General features: G+C 43.3%; 1 protein-coding gene across 1 annotated transcript; it reads left to right on the forward strand.

The window, feature by feature from the left end:
- Positions 1–1489: 1489 nt before the first annotated feature.
- Positions 1490–23883, forward strand: dlec1 (DLEC1 cilia and flagella associated protein; the record flags this gene model as incomplete). The annotated part of the gene is made up of 38 exons (XM_083663291.1): positions 1490–1573; positions 3411–3551; positions 3755–3911; positions 4120–4236; positions 4308–4495; positions 5520–5740; positions 8172–8256; positions 8506–8593; positions 8857–9030; positions 9164–9300; positions 10322–10414; positions 11727–11817; positions 12688–12850; positions 14183–14375; positions 14938–15014; positions 15187–15349; positions 15450–15543; positions 15664–15794; positions 15958–16116; positions 16258–16388; positions 16617–16767; positions 17106–17222; positions 17508–17626; positions 17740–17931; positions 18027–18094; positions 18211–18362; positions 18556–18671; positions 18829–18899; positions 19005–19225; positions 19520–19678; positions 20635–20757; positions 20860–20954; positions 21169–21256; positions 21408–21605; positions 22226–22387; positions 22873–23023; positions 23495–23612; positions 23760–23883. The coding sequence occupies 38 exons, from the start codon at positions 1490–1492 to the stop codon at positions 23881–23883; spliced, it is 5112 nt and encodes a 1703-aa protein (XP_083519417.1).
- Between the last annotated feature and the right edge of the window lie 845 nt (positions 23884–24728).

Below are 24728 nucleotides of genomic sequence, written 5' to 3' on the forward strand. Positions count from 1 at the left end.
AACAATTGCCTCTTTCAGTCTTTGAGAGTCCCACTTGAGCACCGCATGAGCACAACGTGAGCTGGTCAACAGAGTCAACTTGATTCTGGGTGTCTTTACAGTCTTGAGCTCGTCAGCAGAGTCAACTTGATTCTGGATGTCTTTATACAGTCTTGGCTTCCTATAACAAAGTGCAAAATCACTGACTCTCTCAGGTATTACTACATATGCTGCCAGTGTGAGTAATAAGTGAGAATAAGTTAGTTCTTAGTTGTGCAAGACTGCACCATCTTGCATAAATACCTTTGATGGTGATGCTTTGAAAATATTTTGCATCGCACAACCTGTAGCATTGTAGGTGAGCCTGTTGTCCATGCACACATAATGCCTCAGGCTATACAGTATGCCACACCTCATATGACTGTTGTGCCAGTCTTGTTTTACTCTTATCAGTTACCAGGCATGTTGTATCTGGCCTCATGAGACAGTCTGGCTCATAACGTTACATTGCATCAGGCTGAGTGCCAAAGCTGCACAGAAAGATCATTCTATAAGGCCAAGTCTGGGGGGGGGGTCCTGTTATCCCAGGAATATATTGGATTGATGCTTCTAATGTGACATGGTTTATATGGACAATGTGAGGACAGTCTCATAACATGATGCTTTTCTATGTGTGTCGAACAGTGACCCACCAGAGTATGGCTTGTGGGGTCCATACTGTTTATGGGGTCCTTTGGGGCAAGATCATGGGATCATGAATAGGCCTATGTATGGTAAGTTGTTTAGTTAGGCTACATCTCATCAATGCAGTCACTAATAGCCTATGCAATTCATGACAATCTCATTTAAAAGGAACACAAGCACATCTAATAACTATAAAGGCATGAAGTCATTCTAGCAAGTGGATGAGATAAACAATGAAGTAATCAAATGCTAAAGTCATCAGTTGAACAACAGACTGCAGTCATGTGGCCTGTTGTGTTATGTGACTAAAAAACAGTTTCAGAGTTGCTTTTATTTCCCACCACACTGACAGAAACACAGCCATGATACCTTTCACATAATCTGACTGCTATTGGTCAAAGAGCTTCTGATGAAAGGTTCTGATACATATTTTTCAAAAACTTTAGATAGGCTACATTTATGTTTACCATCATTGTAGGTTCCTGGCCAGTGTATATATATATAAAAAAAAAAGTCTGCAGTCTGCACCTTTAAGAGGTTGCTATGGCTACATGTACACAAACATGGCGGAAGAGCAGCAAACAGGTGAGAAGTTCATGTCACATTAAGTTAACAGATAAGATAAGCTATTAGATATTTTGCTGGCTTCATGATGTGAAATTCAGTGAATCATATTCTTTACTTGTAGGCTAGCTCTGTTCATAAACGTGGGGTTCTCCTTATTTATTGTTTAGGGTTTAGCTGGTTAGTTGGCTAGCTAGCGTTAAAACCTATGCGTTTAATTGGCCGATTAACCCCAACTAGCTACTGTACTGTGATATCAGCCATGCTGGAAGAATCAGAGACGACACGAAAATCGCGGTTTGATCCGTCGTTGGACTGTCATAGGCCCACATCACACAAATCACAGGTAAGAATCACGCTAGCTAAAGCTAATGATTGCCAAAAATAGTAGCTTTTATGTAGACATAGTCAGCTTTACCCAAGGCCATGACCAGGGATAGCGGAACGCATCTGAACTTGGGGGGGCCGGGGGGCGTGTCGGGGGGGGCGTGCCCCCCCCCTCCCCCCCCCCCCCCACACACACACACGTCTGTGAACCACCATCATTGATTATTATTATTATCATCATATAAAGATTTTGGTCGTTTGAAGCCAGATTCATATAGGAATATCTCATTTTAAATTAACATTAGGATTAGACGGTTGTGATGTCAGTATTCAGTCTTAACAATCATATATTTGCTCCTTTTCTCACTCACTCCTATGTCACCACCTGCTCTCACTGCAGGGTTTGAGATTCAACTTTTTTTTATCACCAGCCAATATGGCTGCTAGATTTTAAAGTTACGAGCCAATTAATTTCAACTAGCCAAAATGTTTTTCTTGAAATAAACCAGAATATGAGGGCGACTGGGTTTTACAGCAGGGCTATTCAACTAAATTGTTCAGGGGGCCACATTGTCAGAAACCTAAGGGACCGGGGGCCGGATTGTTCCCGAGCCAGTACACTTGACACAATGCGCCACCATATTTTTGCAGCCGCGCTGGAACTATTATTAAGTAGGGGGTGCTGTAAGGAATGGAATCTCGGCAGCGCCGAAGAAAATTTTATGTTTTTTGGACTTTTATCCATATTTAGAAGAATATTTAATTTTAAATTAACATTAGGATTATACTGTTGTGATGTCATTATTCAGTATCTTCTCCTTTTCTATTATTAGTATTAGTATTAATATTAAATACTGAGTATCTCATGAAAAACTATTAATATTGCATCTTTTGTGTTTAGCTCCGTCTCACAGCAGGCCCGGCTCCAGAACCAAATTACAGAGGGGGCCTGCCCCTAGCTTGGGGGGGCCAAGGGGGGTCCGGGGGGATTCTCCCCCGGAAGAAGATTTTGTACATTTTAAAGTAAAATTCGTCAAACTGGTGCATTTGAGAGCAAAAGGAAGAGGCTAAATCTATGAGGAACTACACACATCTCTAATGTGTTGTGACTTTACAAATAGGCCTAAACAATTAATATTAAATGTATTTACACATTGTGCACAAATTGCATTCATTGTGACAAATTTACAATAGTTAATTAATATCCAGCCAGAATCATTGCAAATGGAGGTTCAAAGTAACAGTTAGCAATAGCATTCAGTTAATCAATGCCTAATGACAGCCAGATTCTGTTTTAAACTTTAAAACAGAAAAACGGAAAAACGTTTTTAGCACACACAAAAAAAAAAAAAAAAATCAATGGGGGGGGGGCAGTTTAGGGAATGGGGGGGCCCGGCCCGGTCAGGCCCTGCTCCAACGCCGGGCCTGTCTCACAGCATTGTAACATTGTAGTGCAGCAAGAAAGGAAAACTACTGTAAACATTTGAACCACATTTCTTGTTTAGAACCTATAGCTAGCAACATCGCCATCTCCTGAAAAACATTAATATTGCACCTTTCTTGTGGCTACATCACAGCATCTACTGAAAAACATTTATAGTGGATCTGACTTGTTTAGTTCACTTTAGATTCACATCACATCTGAAAAACAACCAGTCGAGTGTAATAAGTAAATGAGGTTTAATTGTAAAAAAAAAAAAAAAAAAAATCTAAAAAAAAAAAAAAAAAAAAAAATTTTTTTTTTTTTTTTGGGAACTGAAAAGTACCCGGGCCGCGGCCCGGGTGGCCCGGGCGGTTCCGCGATCCCTGGCCATGACAATAAGAACATAATTTACGTCCTCTTCCTTGTACATTAGGATATTTCTCATGTGTTGGCAAGCATTTTCAAGGATGTCTACACAACAGAAATCATTGGGGCAGACACTTTATCCAACCTCACCAAGACCAGGAGCGGACGGAGTGAATACCATGATAAATATGTTGAGGAGCTTCAACAGGTAACCTAACAATGACACAAAAACCATACTGACAGTAATGTTTCTGTATGTATGTATGTATGTATGTATGTATGTATGTATGTATGTATGTATGTATGTATGTATGTATGTATGTATGTAGCCTATGTATGTACTGTATATATGTGTATCATGTATGTATGTAGCCTATGTATGTATGTATAACTATGCTGTTACTGTTACAGGCCCACTCTGAGTACAACAGGCGTATGAAAGAGGCAGATATGCTGGAGAGTCATATAATTCAGGCCAGAGTCCAGGCCATGGCCACAGAGAAACACGCCTATGAGAGAATGACAGATGAGCTTGGAGAGGCTTCTGATCACCTGGGCCTCCATTCATGTGAGATGAAAACTCTGTTATGAATTCTTATTATAAACCCTGAAATACACCTATAATGTTGTAAAGCACTGTGCTTGCTTGCTTTATGATGTTTATAGTGTAGTTTATCAGTATAAATTAATGTTGTTTTATCAGATCGCTGTGGGCACAATGATAATGTATTGTTAAAAAAACAAGTATTATGTTTAATTTGTATTTGTATTTGCAGTGAGATCAGCCTTTGTGTGGTGCGTAGATAATGATCTTCTCAAAAAGAACAACCTAATTTGTCCCGAAGACTACCTTACCAGACAAACTCCACTGGTGAACGCACCAGCAGGACGAGGTAATGAGATGACAAATGGCGAATATTCCCGTGTTTTCGACTCACTATTTAAGGTATCCTCTCCTTTTCAGTGAAATCCGACCCTGCCGATCCCACCTTCACCTACAACATGCATGTGTGCAGGGAGCCTCAGGATGATGGCTATACGTTGATACCCAGTCGAGAAAGGACCAACCAAAACCTGATGGAGGGGTCAGAGTGCAGTCTCACCCTGGAATCTAGCTCAGACACCAACAACAATAAGAAAACACCAAGCGAGGTGGGCAGTCACAGGCGTAAACTCTTTCCACTGTATCATGCTAGAATTACACAGGTCCTTTGCCAAAACAGGGCATTAAAAGAACATTATTTAAAGGCTATCAGAAATGATATACTGCAAAACAGCGCTTCCCAACCCATCCGACCGTAAACAGTACAGAGGCAAAATATCGGTAATGTGTTCTCAGAGCACTGTTTAATTTAACGATAAAAGGAGCTGTCCATCAGCACCACACAGAAGTCAGAAACTAAAAGTGAGGGGCTGTCTGCAATAGAGTAATTAACAAATAATGGATTACAAATTAAATACCAGTACAACAATAGAGAAATGCATTCTCATACATAATAATTACATTTTCTTTTCACAAAAATCATAATGTTTGCAAATGAATAGAGCACGGCAGGAATGAGTAGCATTTGGATCTTAAGTGGGAAAGGGAATGGAGTTTTAGAATGGGAATTTTACTTAAATCCATAAAATAAGGTCTGTGGTTAACAAAAGTTTATGGGAGTGGTAATTTTTGTTCAGCAGGATAATCTTCACAAATGTGAATCACTTTCATGACTTTTGAAACGTAAATGCGTTTTTTTAAACGTCATTTTCAGAAAACGCTTCAAAAGTCATAAAAGTGATTCACGTTTGTAAAGATTATCCTGCTGAACACAAATTACCACTCCCATAAACTTTTGTTAACCACAGACCTTATTTTATGCATTTAAGCAAAATCCCCATTCTAAATCCCCATTCACTTTTCCCCTGAAGCTCCAACATGTCCAGGGCTTCCGCCTTCCGCCTACAAAAATACGTCATCCCTGGGGTACTCTATTGGCGGCCCACTTGCAATACCTTCGCGCCCCACCAGTGGCCCCCGGCTCAAGGGTTGGGAATGGCTGCTGTAAAAGATGATACTGATCGGGCCAGCCTGAGCTCCTGTGGGGCAGAGGCAGATAGGATCACACCAATGCATAAATATAGAGTATAGACCATTTTTGAATCTGCTAATAACCTCCCATGTGTGTTTCAGAAGCCGAACCAGGTGCGTCCCAGGCCAAAGTGGATGGATGAGCCGAGCGCAAAGGACCGGGCGGAGGGGCGGGACAAACTTCAGAAGCTGAAAGATCGACACAGCTTCCTGCGCAATCCCCGCTTCCTTCCCCCAGAAGCACCGCAGGGGGGCAAATCCCTCGTCCGGCCCAGGAGCAAAGCGAGGAAGACGGTGCAAGTGATGGAAGAGGATATGAAGAGGTAGCTGTGATCTGCTGAGTATAAAGCCCTTTTCATTTCCCATCATTTTTGGCAGCTTATCGTCCTGTCACGAGGCAGCTGAAAGTGAATATGATCCACTCATGAAATATCATATGAACCGCTTGACTGGTTTAGAGTTGATGAAACACAACAGCCTGTGGACAGATAATTCCTCTTCAATATTACCTGCAAATATGATCACCCTTCCCCTCAGTCTGAGCAGTAATGCACCTTTTGTGCCAAAGCAGAGATGTGTAACATGATCTGACTGGTAATACCCACAGCTTTATGTACTTTCTCCCACCTCAGCCATATTGTGTTTCCTGATCACATTTATTACTGTTATAGTTATGATGATGTGTGCATTATACCAACAACGAGTTTATTACAAACGTCAAAGTCAAACCCTTTTAAATCAGCATCTTCATTACATATTGTGGGGAAAAGATGAAATATATGTTTTTGTGCCAAACTTGCTGTGGCTCATTAGCATAATCATCATAGAAAGGCTAGACACTGTGAGCATTGAGCAGCGAGCATCATCAGAATTAGATCCGCTTGTTGAATAATACAAGTCTCTTCATATAATTTGTATTCCATGCCATCCAACCATAACACAATGCACCATACCCAATAACCCACAGTGGAATTTCCCACCATTTGTGCCAACAATATCTTAGGAACATAACAATTTGCCATCTGACTGTGACATTTTCTGTGTTCTCGAATCTTCTGCACAATTCACTCTTCAAGCCTTCATGAAAACGTGTGCAAATCAGACCTGGGTCAAATATGATTTTCAAATACTCCTTAGCATTTATGTAGTAGCAGCACATGGGTTGGGTTTACCGCATCAAAACTATTCATATAGCATCAAGTCAGTTGTCGATCACAGAAAATAATCAATAGCAAATTAACAAATTAATAGTTTTTCCAAATACATTATTGTGATTATCTAATCTTTCTGCATTCTGGCATTCACTGCCTTTTCATGCAGCAGCTAACTCAACCGATTTGGTACATTACAGTATAAACTAAAAATAATTCCAATTTGGCCCAGGTCTGGTCCATATAGTGAGGAATGAGGATACATTCATACACCGATGGAAAAAGACCATCTGAATGCTAATCAAGACTTCCTACAGTGAGGTTAGCTCAAAAAACCAAATGGGTAAAAAGACTCTTGTTGCCAGAGGCTCTACAGTAGACACTGTGGGCCACAACTAATCATATGATGGCATACTATCCAGCTGCTGTTTTGTCAACAAGATCCACCACTATTGAGAAAGGTTGTTACCTGGGTTGTGTAAGCGTGGACATTCTTCAGCTCAAGTTATGTGTCATCTGTTTTAATTTGAAGCAACCTCCCTACCTCTTGTATTCTGTGGACAATACAATGTGTGAACATACATGTAGATGCCATTGAATCTATGCATTCTTTTTGTATTTTGTATTGTTTATTTTTTTGCATACTTTATTATCCCCATGGGGAAATGTATCCTCTGCATTTGACTCATCCTATGCTACAGTAGGTACCTACCTAGAACCTAGGAGCAGTTGGCAGCCACAGTGCAGCGCCTGGGGACCAAATCCAGTTATTTTGCCAGTGCCTTGGTCAGGGGCACTGACAGAACAATTAACCCTAACATCAGTGTTGGGCAAGTTACTTTCAAAATGTAATATACTACATATTACTAGTTACTTTCATTTGAAAGTAATACGTTACTTTACAATATTACTTTCTGTGTAGAGTAATTCGTTACTTAGTACACTACTTTTGCATTACTTTGACCAAAACAACAGCAGCAGCAGAATGACATCGCTGCCCCGGAAACATCCCGAAAAATAATTTCAACCGCCTTGAAGTCAGTGTAAAGTTTGTAAACAATCCAAAATTTTAAATGTTATTCTTTTCCTTTGTTATTGTCATCTATAGTGGTTATTTGCATAAAAACAAATAAGTTTGATTAGGAAATGATTGTATCTTTTTTAAATATGTGCTTTGATTTAATAAAATGTAACTCAATTTGTAACTTGAGTTACTTGACAAAGTAACTGGTATAATATTACTGAAATCCTTTAAGTAATAAGTTATATTACTGAGTTACTGCTAAAAGTAATATATTACATGTAATATGTTACTTTTGTAATGAGTTACCCCCAACACTGCCTAACATACATGTCTTTGGTGGTGGGAGGAAACCGGAACACCCGGCGGAAACCCACACAAACACATGGAGAACATGCAAACTCAGAAACATGCAAACTCTGTGTGAAAGCTGATGGTGGTTAAGCAAGTTGTCTGTCTGTCTGTCTGTCTGTCTGTCTGTCTGTCTGTCTGTCTGTCTGTCTGTCTGTCTGTCTGTCTGTCTGTCTGTCTGTCTGTCTGTCTGTCTGTCTCTCTCTCTCACTCTCCCCCCCTTCCTAACAGCACCACTGATGAGCCCATTCCAGTATTTGTAGCAAATCCCTCAGTAGTGTTCTTCACTGGCTACAGTGTGGGACATGTGTATGAGGTATGTTCATTCTTATTTGACCAAGATTAACTTACGTATACTGAACTATTTTTGAAAGATTTGTTACCTAGAATAATCTCTAGTGATTCACATGCCACACGTGTATTTAACTATAAAGCCCTTGAATGCTTTACCTACTACTCCCATCTCCAATCTTAACCTTAAACATTAAGGGGTAAATTGCACAGCATCCAAGACCTCTGCACTCTGCTCAACACCTTACTCTCAAGTTCTTTCTCTGCCCTTTAGACCACACTGGAGCTGAAAAACCTGACTGCCACAAGCCGCCATGTCCGAGTCATCCCTCCTACCACCCCTTATTTCTCCCTTGGCCTGGGTGAGCTCTGCCTTTGATGTGATTGGATTAGCCAACCTCTCTGAACCTAATCTAACAAGGAAATCTGAAGTATCACTAAATATGTAGCAGAGGAATGCTGTGTTTTGACAAATACACTTTGGAATGCTCTTGGTGGTTTGTGGGGTTTCCGTGCCACAATCAAAATATTGCAATGTGGATATTAGCACCACCTGCTGTTGCAAACACAGATTGTACAAAACTGAATGAGGATTCCATGTTGTCATTCGGACATGATCTGGCAGGGAGGTTCCCCGGTGAGGGTGGCAGCATTGCTCCGGGGATGAGCTGCAAGTACACGGTGCGCTTCGCTCCAGACTCCCTGGCAGACTACCAGGACTTTATAGTGGTGGAGACCCAGGCTCAGCACTCACTGCTGGTGCCCATCGAGGCCCGACGCCCCCCTCCAGTACTCACCTGTGAGTCACATTACACATTTTCACCGCTATCTTCTTCCATTCTGCTCTCATGAGGGAATTAATGTTCACTGCATAATAATACCAGTGTATATTGTTGAACCTTATTGACATCTTTTCCCTCATGTTTGCCCAGTACCTCGGCTTCTGGACTGTGGCTATTGTTTGACAGGAGGGGTGAAGTTTGTTGAGTTCCTGTGCTGTAATGAAGGCCTTAGTGCTGGAACCTTCTGCATCATCCCTAAGACCCAGGGGACAGCCTCCAACCTGAGGGTAAAGCCATATCTGACACAAACCTGTTTTAATGCAATTTGGATTACTGGGGAGTAATGGAATACATGTATTTCAATCAATCAATCAATCAATCAATCAATCAATCAATCAATTTCAATCGATTTTATATTTATATAGCGCCAAATCATAACAAGAGTTATCCCAAGGCGCTTTACAACCAGGCTCTTTATTTTAGACCCAACAATTGAAATAATTCTCACATGCACTGGCGATTATACTGCAAGGTCATGTGGCAATTGAAACAATTACCAAACAAGAGCAGCACTTGGCGACGGCGGCAAGGAAAGACCCCTTTAACAAGGAAATACCTCTTTAACGGGGAAGAAACCTTGAGCAGACCTGGCTCTTGGTGGGCGTTCATCTGCCATGTGCCGTTGGGTTGACAGAGAGAGAGGGAGGGAGAGAGAGAGAGAGGGAGAGAGAGAGTACAGTACAGTATTTAAAATGAAAATGCAAACTATGAGTTACTGTATTCCATTACATTTACATTTTAGATTTGTGGTATTCTGAATATAGTTACTATCTTTAAAAATAGATTACTTTATTTGTTTTGTTTTATTTGCTCTAAAATTCATATGAGAGAATGGCAGCGTCAATGTTTTGACATGGAAATATAACACATTTTACTTACAAACATGTTGAAGAAGGTCACATTACATCAGTGCACGTCGTCACCACATTTCCCCTCGCCTTTGCATACATTCAGAGTGACCCACACAAATGGGCTCAACAAGACCATTTTGAAGTATTCCAAAAGTAATCCAAAGAATTTAGAATACATTACTTAACTTAAGTAATCTAATGGAATACATTACAAATGACATTTTAGGGCATGTAATCTGGTCATCTGTAGTGGAATTCCATTTAAAAGTAACCCTCCCAACACTGCCAACTGGCATATCATTTAGGTTGTCCATCGTAATAAAACAATTTGACTTTAAATCTTGATACCCACGGACTTGACAGCTCCCACAGTTTCTCTTTGTTCTTCTCTTTGTAGTCGGTAATAACGACTCTCTTCGCTGAGCAGCCACCCTTCGCAGTCAGTCCCTCACTCTTTATGCTGCAGCCGGGACAGGCCACTGTAGTGGAGGTGAGTCTGTCATGGAGGTTATGGAGCGGTCTATTGATCGTTTATCAGTGTTTCCTAAACCTAAAAATGCATAACCATGCACAGCCAATTAGATTGCATTAGATTTCATGGCCTTATGGATTACCTTCTGTATAGATAGAAATTGTAATTCTGATATTGAGAACTTTTCACTTAACACTTAAAGGGCCACTTTGCCGATTTTCAAACAGCTTTGTGTCAGTACAAAATCAGTACTATATATGCAAATGAACAGCCTGGAATGACGCCGCATTCATGTGCTCCTCGGATATATCGGATTTACCAGGGGTGACGTGGTATTTACGATAGGACCCCGTTCAAGTGCTCTTGGTCGGAAAGAGTAACAAACATGGACACTTGTTTTCTTGTGGCTGGTGTTTTCTTACTAAAAGCAAATAGTGGGTCATTATGGTAGCTACATAGGCCATAATGTGCAACTACTAAAAATAAATGATAACTACTATGAACAGAATAACAAAATAAATAACTTTTTACAGTCAATTGGTGCCACGGACTCCATACTTCCCGCCACTGTTGTAGTCCCGAATCCTCATGCAACGTCACAACGTCGGAAACTTGTGTAGCATCGAAATCTCAGAAATTCCCACTGGTAAATACGATATTGAAGGGCCGTTCATGTGCTCACAACTCATAAATACGGTAAATCCGATATATCCGAGGAGCACATGAATGCGGCATTAGAGCTCCACATTCATTCTCAGAACTTCCTGAACCAAATCATTTAGACTGGGAAGTTCTGTGAATGAAGGTAGAGAGAGCAATAATGATAGTGATATTGATAGTCAAGTCCAAGAATTGGTGCGCTCAACTCAGTCTTAATACTTTGGGTGATAGTGATAGTGATAGTGATATTGACATCATTATGACATCATTTGGACCAGGAAGTTCTGCGAATGAACGGGAAGCTCTCAGTCCAAGCAAGATGGAGGGAAGTTAAAGATTGTTCATTTGCATAATTTATATACAGTACTACCGATTTTGTAATGATACAAAGCTGGTTGAAAATCGGCAGAGTGGCCCTTTAAGGCCATAGTTTTACCATAGTGTTACAAGCCAATTAACCAATTAAGATTATTTAAAGTCTGTTTTACAAATCTTACCATCATAAAAGATTTGCAGCTCGGCAACAGTATCTCCTCTACTGCATTTTCCAGTTTTTAGATGCAGGTTTCATATTTATCCAACTGACTGCATGTGTAGAAATGCAGCACTAAAGTCTGTGCGTGTGTGCGTGCGTGCGTGTGTGTGTGTGTGTGTGTGTGTGTGTTTCTAGGTGGTTTTCTTTCCCACCACTGCTGAGAGGTGCTGCCAGGTTTTCACTATGATATGTGACAACTGCCAAGTGAAAGACATCACCATTCAAGGTGAGTCTCTTTAGTGAAAGACATCACCATTCAAGGTGAGTCTCTTTAGTGAAAGACATCACATCACCACTCAAGGTGAGTCTCTTTAGTGAAAGACATCACCACTCAAGGTGAGTCTCTTTAGTGAAAGACATCACCACTCAAGGTGAGTCTCTTTAGTGAAAGACATCACCACTCAAGGTGAGTCTCTTTAGTGAAAGACATCACCACTCAAGGTGAGTCTCTTTAGTGAAAGACATCACCACTCAAGGTGAGTCTCTTTAGTGACCAGTAGAATCACAAGCAGCTTTGTTCTATAATAAAGGATCCATCATGGTCCCTAGTGTAATATCAAATGTGTTTCGTTGGACAAATCACTCTCTCTTCGGTGTGTGTGTGTGTGTGTGTGTGTGTGTGTGAGAGAGTGTGTGTGTGTGTGTGTGTGTGAGTGAGTGTGAGTGTGTGTGTGTGTGTGTGTGTGTGTGTGTGTGTGTGCGAGTGTGTGTGTGTGTGTGTGTGTGTGTGTGCATGCGTTTGTGCGTGTGTGCGTGCGTTTGTGTGTGTGTGCGCGCACGCGCGCGCGCGTGTGTGTCAAATTACTATATTACAGTATAAGGTGGCACCTGCACCTAGGCTATTCATCTCTGCCGCTGTGGGGAATTTGATCTTGGTAGTGGCACCACAGATCACAATGCTAAACAAAACGAGTCCCTCCCTCCCATGTAAGCTATTTGATCTCCGTGAAGAGGTATAAGTCATTAGTAATAATAAGTAATTTAATTAGTTAAGTAATAAGTCATTCAGGTAATTAAAGCATTGATTTAAACTTGTCTGATTGCGTGTGTGTGTGTGTGTGTGTGTGTGTGTGTGTGTGTGTGTGTGTCCATCCAGGTGAGGGCCAGCTGATTGCTCTTGAGCTTGTCTCTGTGTCTGGGGAGAAAGGACTTCCTGCTCTGGGGGAGATGCATGACCTCACCGCCGAGCACTTTGTGCGTCTGGGCCCATGTAACCCTCACTGTGTGCAGCACAAGAAGCTCCTCATTAGAAACAATGCGTACGTTTCTCATTTATTCTCCTTCATATGTCGACACTAGAATGCAGAAAATGGCAGAATAGCATCATTGCTTCTTAGCTTTTTGGATTTTGTAATGTCCCTCCACAAAAACACACACATCATCATGTGTGCAGCACCCTACAGTGAGCAAGGAGTCTGTAATTCAAGCAGAGGATCGGGATTCAACCGACGAAAGCATTTACCCTGGTGAAGGGGGTGCTCTGACCCCCCTTAGGAGTGGGCATGAGTATCGTTTAGTATTTTTCCAATACCGGTGCTAAAACTTTTAAAGCAGTACCGGTGCCTGAACCCATACTTTTTACAAAATCTTAAGTGGATTTAAAGTGGATTTTTTTAATTTAAGGAGGATTTCAAGCGGCGTGCTCCAAACGATAATGTTAGTGAAGGTGTGTGCGGCGCCCGTTTCAGAGCACCTAAATGGGGCACCTAATGGCCCATTTCCACCGCTGGTATCAGCACGGCCCCGCCCAGCTCGTCTCGCCTTTTTGTCTCATTCCACCGATCAAAAACGTGGACAGCCCGGCTCGAGTCGGGGTTGAGTCGTGCTAGTTTTGGTCCCTGCTTTGTTGAGGTTCTAGCGCTGTTACCATACGGTGACGTGAAAACACTGCAGACGACTGATTGGTCAGGCAGAATCGTGTCTACTCTATCTACTATCATTGCTGGATACCAGTTTAGTGGGGATTACCTTCTCTTCTGTTATTTCCATCAGTCTTTTGTGTTGCTGCCTTCAGCTCTGGTGAAATAAAAGCGATCTCCTTACTCAGCTTAACATGACGGTGGTTTTCAATTGTTTTGAGAGAGAAAAAAATCCGCTCCTCAGGAAGCCCTTTGTAGCTGTCTGCAGCGTCGGCTCCGCTAGGCCGCAGGCGGGGCTTTGGTGAAGCCGCGGTCTTGCCAGGTGAGAGGCCGCCGGGGTAGAGGCTTCACTCTGTAGCGCAACCCCCGGAGGGCAGATATGCGGTCGCTATGACGACCAGGTGTGGGCGGGGGTGGGCGGGGGCAGATGACCAGCGGTGGAAGCAAAACGTCCATGGGGTTGAAACAAGTAGAGCCGAGTGGTGACGAGCTGTGCAGGGCTGTAAAATGTGGTGGAAATTAGCCAATAAGTGGCACCGGGTTTCGGTACCCAGCCCTACTTACGAGGCAGCCAAATGAGAAGAGAATGTCCCTACATTGAACAATAACTATCATGTTACATCTCATTCTCTCTCTCCCCCTCTTTCTCCCCCTCTTATCCTCTCTTTCTCTCTCTCTCTCTCTATCTCTCTCTCTCTCTCTCCTCTGTCCTCTGTTTCTATGGGGCTAAAGCCACTTGGAGCTGCCGTTCCATTGGCAGATCATGAAGCCCAACCTGCAGTCTCTGCTTCCAGGAGAGGCTCCACAGCCGTCCCATATCCAGTTCCACCTGGCCACAGATGATGTGTTCCATGTCAGCCCCCTATCAGGCCTCCTGGCCCCCTGCCAGGACCAGGAGTTCCTGCTCACCTACTTTCCTACAGAGGTACAGAGGACTCGACACACACACTGCAAGGACTCTCCGTGCTGTCAGAACAGATAACAGAATAAGAGACTGGGAGGTTTTTCTTATAGAGTGATGTGTTTTTCATGTTTTAATGGTAAATGGTAAATGGTCTGCATTTATATAGCGCTTGTATCCAAAGCGCTTTACAGTCAGTAGGTACATTCACCCATTCATACACCGATGGCGGCAGGCTATGGTGTGCCAGGGTGCTGGCACACCATCAGGAGCAATTTGGGGTTCAGTATTTTGCCCAAGGACACTTCGACATGCAGATTGGAGGAGGCGGGAATCGAACCACCGACCTATTTTATCCAAAGCGATTAGTGGACAACCCGCTATACCTCCTGAGCTACAGCCGCCTGTTTTAATTCATTTGATCAAGTATTTTATCATTTCCCAAGATAGTTGCAGTGGTAAGATTACACAGAAGTGGATATAACTCACAGTGGCAAATTCTGCAGCTTAAAAACTGTATTCCCTGATACTGTTATGTGCTTGGAGAAAACATTCCTTCCAATGCTTGTTCCAACGTTTTCTTTAGTTGAAGGATTACCACAGTGTCTGTCACCTGGTCCTGAGGGACATCCCACAGCTGCCACCGGAGGCCAATGACAATGGGTAAAGTTAAGCTGACACTTTGTAGGCAGTGGTAGGAATGTGTGTAGCTCTATGGGGGGCATGGTGAAAATAATATCAAACTCCTCACACATTACATTTCCCTTATAAATGTGATTTCTTTTAACATCTAAAAAAGTGTTGCATTTTCTCTCTGGGTTTATGCGAACTCTAGTGCCCCTCAGCCTCTGAGCACAACCTCTAAGGTGAGTGACGTCATCGTCATGGAGATAGAGGTCAAGGGGTCAACAGAGCCCTACCAGGTCCTACTGGAGCCCTATGCCATTCACATCCCTGGAGAGCTTTTCATCAGCACCACCACCCGCAAGAAATTCAAGGTACTTGGGCTATTGGTTGTTTCATAAAGACAACATTAACTTGTATGCCACTATTGCATCCATCACTGCTGTTATATGGCTTTTGTCTTGTGTATATAAGATGTGGAACCACAGCAGATCCTGTATCCTCTTTCAATGGGAGCGGATGAGCAGCTGCCACATAATTGAAGTAGAGCCCTCTACTGGTCAAATCGGTATATCACACAACACAATATGATACAGAAAACTCATTCAGTTAAGTTCACTAAGTCAAGTTCAGTTTGGTTTATTGATTTATTGGCTGATCGATTTGTTATTGATGGGTTTGGGTCCAGAGATGAACGAGTGTTTCGATCTTGACCTGGTTGTGACCGGAGGGAAACCAGAGAGGATTGTGACCAGTCTGTTTTGCCACATAGAGCACCACCACAAGCCGGTCACTCTGGCTGTGGAAGTCTCCTTCAAGGTAAGAACGAGCCAGAAACCCATCACAAAATGACCGACAGTCATGGCTCAAATTTCTCCAATCTATATCGATATGATATTAACTCTATGTTAATGTCAGGCTTGTATAGTAAAGTTTGTGAGCTGCGATCTCATGATGCTCATCATTTGGTGTTGTTGCCTAGGGTCCTACAGTGACGGTCAGTGTGCCCAGCCTGGACCTGGGGCTCTTGAGGCTGGGGGAGCAGACCCAGGCCTCGGTGCTGCTCACCAACCCCACCCAGCTGGAGGCCTCCTGGAGCCTGGATGAGAGGAACAGTCAACAGGACCACCAGCTTCGACAGGTACAGAGGACTAAACATACCTTTGACACGACAAGACTCTTGGATGTTATGGCTAATGTTTACAACATGATAGTATCGGTCATTAATCTCTCAGTTGTGTTGTACAATAAACTGATCATCAATCATCTACTGTGTATACAGATGGTATTGGAGCCACGTGGAGGCGTGCTGCCCCCTCTGGCCTCTTGCAACGTGGAGCTGCTCTTTACACCACGTTCCTGCCAGCACTTCCACACAGTGCTGGAGCTGGCAGTGGAGAATGGAAGTGGATGGTGAGGAGTGGGATGTTGTCATTAGTGTCTGATGAGTCATGCTGTCTGGCAGGCCAAACTTTTATGATTTATTTTCACCTGTGCAATTTGTGATGAATGCCAACTATATGAACGAATATGATAAGATACAATCCGATATTATGACATACTAATGATATGATACAGTATAATATGAAATACAATATATGGTGTAAAACGCAGTTAACACCACTTGTTTGTTCCTTGTAGTCACTTGTCAGTGCAGGCAGATGTCCAGGCTCCTCAGGTGTGTCTGCTCAGCTGTGAGCTGGTCTTCTCTGAACTCTACATGGGGATTCCTGCCAAGGGGGTCATGACTCTTTTCAATCAGACCCTGCTGCCTTCCCACTTCACCTGGATGGTATGTTGTGCTGCTTTTGGCATTTTAGCATCACTCCATTGACATACTGTATCATTGAAGAACGGTGTCGGCTATAATATGATTTGCAAGACAAAGCCCTGACCTCTATGGGTGATGGTGGTACCTCGTGTATGACACCTCATATAAAACCTCTCAGGTTGTTCTGGCACTCTCATAACTGATTTTTTTTTACATGGCTAGCTACAGTAGCTGGCACACTAGTCCTTGATGTCTTTGCAAGCCTTACCATCACAGCTTTTCCACAAATGTTTCCCCTCCAAGATACAGTACAGGTACATTGTGATATCAGTTTCAAACTGTAATGATTTGCCCACCAGGCCCAGCTCCAGGGTAAACAGGCTTCACTGTGTGCAGCTAGTTTTGACCCCTCATCTGGTACTGTGGGACCCAATGCCAGCATGGAGATCACAGTTAACTTGACCTCTCACACTGATGTAAGTACTAATCCAAAATGCAGAGTTACTGAAGCTCACATGAATGTTGTTTGCAGCATAGCCACAAATTGAATAGATAAAACATTACACATTTTTGTTTCTTTCTGGACTCCATGTGAGCCATAAGCTATTCAGATATCTATCTACATGGTTGCATTTCACACATCTGTTATTTCTACATCTTTTGATATCAACCTAGTTGTATTTGACAAAATAAAGAGATTCTGATACAAATTCTCATCTAATTTGTGATGCTCTCTCCTCTCTTTCCCCCTTTCTCTGTAGTTGGAGCTGACTGAGGTTGTGGCTCTCTGTGAGGTCCAGGGGATGAAGTCTCCTCTTGTTCTTGGCCTCTATTCCAAAGCCAAGATGCTCAGTGTGTCCTACTCACTGCCCTGTGTCCGGTACTAACCTTGGCAGATCTGCCTGCCACCTTCGCTGCATCAGCCCCATAACATTTTGAAGATCAAGTCAATATTGCCACTCAGTATTTGAATGATGTGATTTGCCTCTCTAGCTCTGGCCCAGATGATCAGAAGCCCTCATCATTGGTACTCGACTTTGGGGTTGATGTCATTTTGAAGAGAGCCGTTACCAAGCAGTTAATGATAACCAATCACACCGCTATCCCTGCCCCTTTCACCATAGAGGCAGAGTATTTCACTGGCCACGCCCCCTCTACCTCAGAACCAAAGCAATCACAGAAAAGGTGACGTACAGTAGCTTGCCCTCTCAAATGAATAATGCATCAAAGTGTGATTTTACTGTGCTGTAGATGTGACACGGACTGCATCTTAATCGCAGGTTCACATATACGAAGAAGGCGCTTCACTCTGCGCAGGCTAAGAAATTAGAAGAGAGAGAACACGAGGGTAGGCCTACGTAGGGCAAAATGTTTTATTAGTGTAGGCACTTTTTCTTTTGAATGAAACCATAAGCACACTAAAGCTACAGGCTAATGACTTTGTATTTCTGTATTCATTGGCAGAGTTTGTAAGCAGCCTGCTGGCTCACGGAAAAGGTGCGGCATTCTTTGTGCTGCCAGACACTGGGATGCTGGGACCATTTGAGATCCAGACCATAAACATCACCGCCTACACTGACATGTGGGGAGAATACAGAGATCACCTCGTATGCAAAGTATGTGGTACAATGTGATGCAATATACTGTAGCTGATCCAGGATAAGAAATTACTATGAAGTGCAAGAGGGACAGCCGTTAATAAGCATCAACTTCCATGTTTTATAGATACATATATTGTACATATATTTCAGTTTCTTGTGGAGTGATGAATAGTGTTGAGTATCCTTTCGCTCTGTTTTCCTGCCCCAGGTGGGTGATCTTCAGCCCAGGCTCATTCCCATGCAGATGGCGGTGAGGGGCTGTCCACTCTACTTCCAGATGATTGGTCCACGTCCGGACGACCAGAACCGGGGACCAATCGTACAGTCTGTTCCACTTTCCACTTGTCCAATCCATGCATCTCTAGCTCATTGTCGTAGTGTATTTTTCACTCGCCATGGTGACATTACAAAGAGGTTGTACAGATATGAGTTACAGTATGTCAGCTTGCTGTTGGTTTGACGTTGCTGTGTATGTCATTAGGTTTGGCGCTCATGTATCTGGAGGAGACACAGTGTCTCGTTCTCTTCGCATCAACAACCCCAGCCCATATGGTAAGTATCATCATAAAAACACATTCTGGAGTGAGATAAACATTATGGTGGTGCGTGTTGGCGAGGCAAACATAACTTCCTGTCCAAACTTTTTTTTTGTGCCAGATATTCGTGTGGACTGGGAGACCTATAACATAGATCAGGATGACAAGAAGCTGCTGGATGTTGTGGTGGCATATGGGGATGCCTTCCCCCTTAAGGATGCTGATGGCAACGAGGTGTTGGGTAGAACATTAAGGGTTTCTGATGAGAATATTCAGCCAGTCTGGGACAGCAGCCACACCCCCAGCTCTGAGGGAACAAGCTCCTCCCTCCAAAGCGAGACTGTCAGTTTATTTATTTATTTATTTATTTATTTATTTATTTATTTATTTATTTATTTATTTATTTATTTATTTATTTATTTATTCATTTATTTATTCATTTATTTAAAACCGATTAAAAAAGTACCACAAGGTAATTACACAAACACAAACTGCACCAATGCAATAGTCATCTTATTATACTGTAGCATGCCCACAGGGAAATTCATGTGGTTACGATGCCAGCCACTGGACCCACAAACATGTTATCCTCTCATTGGATCATAGCTGGAACCAGCTTCTTCTTATCACTTACAGGATGTAGAGGGGGAGGAATCCATGACCGAGGAAGACAGCGTGGAAGAGGAAACCGGTCTGTATCCTTCGCATCCGCAGAAAAAACTCTTCTCTGTCTACCTCAGACCCCACATGGGCAACCACTCAGATTACCCCTACTGCATCACACCACAGCAATTGGTATGCTGAATATATGAGTTTACAATAATAATAATTAGAGCCCGACCGATACTGGATTTTTGAGGCCGATGCCGATACCGATATTAGGGAGTAAAAAAATTCAGATACCGATAATATCGGGCGATATTCTTTTTTTTTTTTTTTTTTTTTTTTAGATTTTTTATCAAATTTTTATCCCCCATTAGTGCTAATTTTTAATTTATTCATCCTGGTTGCTGCTCCACCCTCTGCTGATCTTGCCGAAAAAAAAATCGGCAATATCGGCGCACCATATCGGCCGATACGATATATCGGTAATCGGCCAATATCGGCGAACCGATATATCGGTCGGGCTCTAATAATAATATCTTTGTTGCTATGAATTGTTCTACTAAATTACACTGCTTTCAGCTGTCTGAATAACTGTGTATTTACTTTGGGGGGCACGGTGGCGCAGTGGTAAGCGCTGTCGCCTCACAGCTAGAAGGTCCTGGGTTCGATTCCCACCTGGGACGCTGTGAGCGCTGAAGGAGTGCGTGCCCGTCCGCATGTCCTCGGGTGCCCACTGCCCGGGTGGGGTCGTCAAAAGGGCCTTTCAGTGTGGAGCTTGCATGTTCTCCCCGTGCCCCCTGGGGGTTTCCTTCATATAGGAACCCCACACCAAAACATGCAATATCCTGGTCGCTGATGTGGTGCCTCCTCTGGTCGTTAGGGGCGCCTGTTCGGAGGGAGGGAATAGCGTGATCCTCCCACGTGCTATGTCCTACTGGTGAAGCTTCCCCTGTCAGGTGAAAAGAAGCGGCTGGCTACTGCCCATGTCTCGGAGGAAGCATGGAGCCAGTTTCGGCTCTCCCCAGATTGGCAGAGGGTGGAGCAGCAACCAGGATAAATAAATTTAAATTAGCACTAACGGGGGATAAAAAATTGGATAAAAAAATCGGGGGGAAAAAAACTGTATTTACTTTCAATTTCTCAAGGTGATTCCAGCAAAGGGCAGTGGCACCATCCATGTGTCCTTCACCCCCTTGACCCTGTCTGGGCCAGACAGTGAGTCCAGATGTGTGGGCGTGGCTCTGGGATTCATGAGTCTAGACTCCAAGGTAACATAAAAGAGTATCAGTGTCAAACAGTAGATGACTCAGATGCAGTGTCTACACTCACTATGGATTCCCTTATTGTGTTGTTGTATGTGTGTATCACAGATTGCCGCCTGTGTCCCAGGGAAAGTTGGAAGAGCTCAGGGTTTGGATTTGGAGCCTGTCAGAATGGATCTTCAAGCAGTCGTTAAGCCTGCAGTGTAAGAAATCACAATCATGCTATTTATGTCCCAAAATCCCCCCGACTGTGTCCAAGTCCATTTAGAGTGAGTTGAAGCTCTGAGGTGGTCTGAGTGAGTTGATGCTCTGAGGTGGTCTGAGTGAGTTGAAGCTCTGAGGTGGTCTGAGTGAGTTGAAGCTCTGAGGTGGTCTGAGTGAGTTGCATATCTTTCTCTTGGCTCTCCGTTGCTGTAGGCTGTCAGTGCAGATGGAGGAGGACGAGGGGGTGCTGGAGTTTCGTGCCTCAGCCAGTGATTTACTGAGGGGGGAGTCACAGAAGGAGGTGGGTCTGAGAAATATGCAAAACTGATCAACAGAGCCTCTCACATGCTGATGGCCTCATATTTCACAGTGCATGCATGAGGCACAACATGTATACATTTTGATCATGAGGGCATAAAGTATTTCTGACCACTTGGCGTTGTGCTCCTCAGCTGTCGGTGCAGGAATTTGACATCACCCAGACGTTTCAGCTGAAGAACTCTTCGGAGATGCCCCTGCAATTCAGGCTGGGGACTCAGCCTCCATTTTTTGTGGTCCAGCCTCAGCCCCGAGCCCGGACCAGCAGCTCCACCGACCCCTCTACCAGTGACAGCCAGCCCCTGGTGCTCCACCCACAACACAACATGCAGGTCTGGCGAAAGCAGGAGGGAAAGTTAGATACATAGGCATTGATGTCCTGGATCAGTGTTGTAGTCTTTAGTAGACTGGGGCGGCTGTGGCTCAGGAGGTAGAGCAGGTCGTCCACTAATCGGAAGGTTGGTGGTTCGATCCCCGGCTCCTCTAGTCCGCATGTCGAAGTGTCCTTGGGCAAGACACTGAACCCCAAATTGCTCCCGATGGCTGTGCCAGCACCCTGCGAGGCAGCTGGCTGCCCTCGGTGTGTGAATGGGTGAATGTAGGCACATTGTAAAGCGCTTTGGATAAAAGCGCTATATAAATGCAGTCCATTTACCATTTACCATCAATTAACAAGTGCAAGTCCTTATCTAAAACTTCCCAGTCCGAATGCAGGAATCCTCCAGTCCAAGTCCAAGTCCGAGTCATCAGTGCTCAAGTCTAAGTTGAGTCACAAGTCCACTCGGACTTATTCATAGACTCGAGTACTACAACAAGGTCCTGGATGTAGATACAGTAGCATACTAAGTTCTTGGCACATTATTCTAGATTTGTGTTGACATAACATGATTTTCCATCATCTTGTTATTATTTACAATAACTGTTACTCCTATTCCTGTCTTGTGATTACCAGGTGAAGGTGGCTTTCCACTGCTCCCAGTCTCTCCTGGACCATGTTGACCAGGCAGAAGAGGAAGTCCCGCCTGCAGTGACTCTGGTCCATGGAGCTAGTGGGCAGAGGAAGCTGAGGTTCCAGCAGAACCTCCTGGTTCACTACAGCAACAACAGTCTGCAGGTCAGGCTGTAGTGAGTCTGTAGAGCTTATGAGAAAGTATGATGGAAACAAGAGCGAATTTGCAATAGCTGCAACCACATAATGCGAATTTCCAAAAATGTAGGATGGCCGGGGGAGCCCACCCTACTCTGCCTCTGCCACCCTGTATTTCAACCCCAACCCCCCCCCCCCCCACCACCACCAACCGCCCCTTTTAGCCAATTGACATGCATGAGCACACACACCTTCACACTCACACACTTGACCTCCAATTTTCAGTCTCTTAGGGCAAAACTGTGCCCGCTAAAGGGTGGTGAACTTTTTGTGGACCAACCAACTGACCAACAGTGACCTGATAGAGCTGCTGATCACAGCTAAAAAAGACTCTACTTGTCATACATAGTCTACTGGTTCCAATATACAGCAATGTGCTAGTTTGTTTTATGTCATACTATAATGGATCTGACCTCAAAATGTTTATGTTCCTCTCTGCTCGGTCGGTCCAGACGGTGCCTCTCCGCGCCCATCTGGATCTGGCTACACTGCGTCTGTCCAATGACAGCATCGACTTTGGAACTTGCTATGTGGGACAGACGCAGACCATAGAAGTTGACCTCTACAGTCATGGGGCCCATAGCAACTGGAGAACACACATAGGTAATAACCCATCTTATATACTGTATGTTTTAGAACAGAGGTGACCAAATTCTTCCAAAAATGTATCTGGATGGAGGGCTGTGGGCAAAAATAAATGTTATTTGAAATTACATTACATTAAAATGTATTATATTTAATAGACAATTTAAATCTAAAATACATTTTCAAAATAATAAAAATACTGTTATCTGCTTAACAGTCATTTTATTAGTTAGAGGTGATTGATCCTTAGGTTTTCTAGGTTCATATGGTGTGTGTGTGTGTGTGTGTGTGTGTGTGTGGGAAGGGGGGGGGGGTCAAAGCCATGACAAATTGGTCAGCCATGTTTTATACATTCACCTCAATGCTTCACTTTACATTGGCTCTGGGGTTTGTGTACAGACTTGAACTCAGGCAATACTTGGCTATTAGATGGAACATTTCAGTATTGCTCGACCCGTTACCCATATGAGTGTTGCTGTGTGTGTGTAGAGTCAGATGAGGGAGACTCCCATGTGTTCAGAGTGACACCGAACTGTGGGCTCCTCAGGCACCAGGAGCACCTACTGACCAGCTGCAGACAGCCTCTACACGTCAGCTTCACTGCCAGGTACCAAAACCACAGTCCAGTAATACAATACCTACATGAGGATTGACCCACCAAAACGATAATAGGCATATAAAAAGAACCATAGCATTATACAAGCCACAAAACATGCTTAAGGTTTCTTATGTGTTTGCATATGATGTGTTTTAGTGAGGAGAGAGAGTTCAGGGCCACGGTGATCATCCAGGCGGTGCTGGTGAAGACCCCCCTCACTCTGCAGGTCCAGGGAAGAGGCTCCTTCAATGAAGCGTACAGGTCTAGCCAGCTTTCCTGATCACATGACTGATCCAAACAGGTTTCCTGATCCAAAATGACCACTTGCTGTTTTATCTATTCCTTTAAATCTATTTATTTACAGTACTTTTGAATTACCATATTTCAAATGCAAGGATAATATTTTGATAGAGGTAATCAATCAATCAAACTTTATTGCAGACTCCACCGTCCAAATAGACATACAGTCACATATAGTAAATAGACATAAAAACACACACCACAACAACAACAACAAAAAACATTATAAGAGGCGATATATCACATATTAAAAAAGTGCTTATGCAAATTCAATAAAAGGCATCTAAAAATAAGAACAGTAAATGCCATTTAAAAGTGCTTTATACACATTCTATAAAAGGCACGAATACCAGTGTGTCCACATATAGGATTGGTATCTCACAGAACTACACCTTGGGTTGGTCAACTGTATAATGAGATCATTCTGGGACCCCTGCAGTCTACATATGAACTTATACATCAGTCTTCTCAGGGTGGCCTGGAAGGTGTTTATCCCTAAGTCACAAAAAAGCTTGCTGGCACTACTACCCCTGGGCTTCTTGAGCAGGATTCTGAGACAGTCATTATAAGCAACCTTGAGTTTGCGCAAGCTCTCTTTCTTATATCTCACCCAGAGAGGGGCCGTGTACATAGGGGTACAGTAAGCTCTAAACAGGTTCACCTTCACTTCATCAGAGCAGTAGTGAAATTTTCTCACTAACACATTGGCTTGGACATATAGCATTCTTCTCTGTCTAAGCATGTCAGCATCATCCTCCATCTTATCATTGATGATGTGGCCTAGATATTTTACATTGGTACACACAGACAGGGTTTTACCAGACA

This window comes from Poromitra crassiceps (genome assembly GCF_964638095.1).
Source record: "Poromitra crassiceps genome assembly, chromosome: 2".
NCBI classification, from domain to species: domain Eukaryota; kingdom Metazoa; phylum Chordata; class Actinopteri; order Beryciformes; family Melamphaidae; genus Poromitra; species Poromitra crassiceps.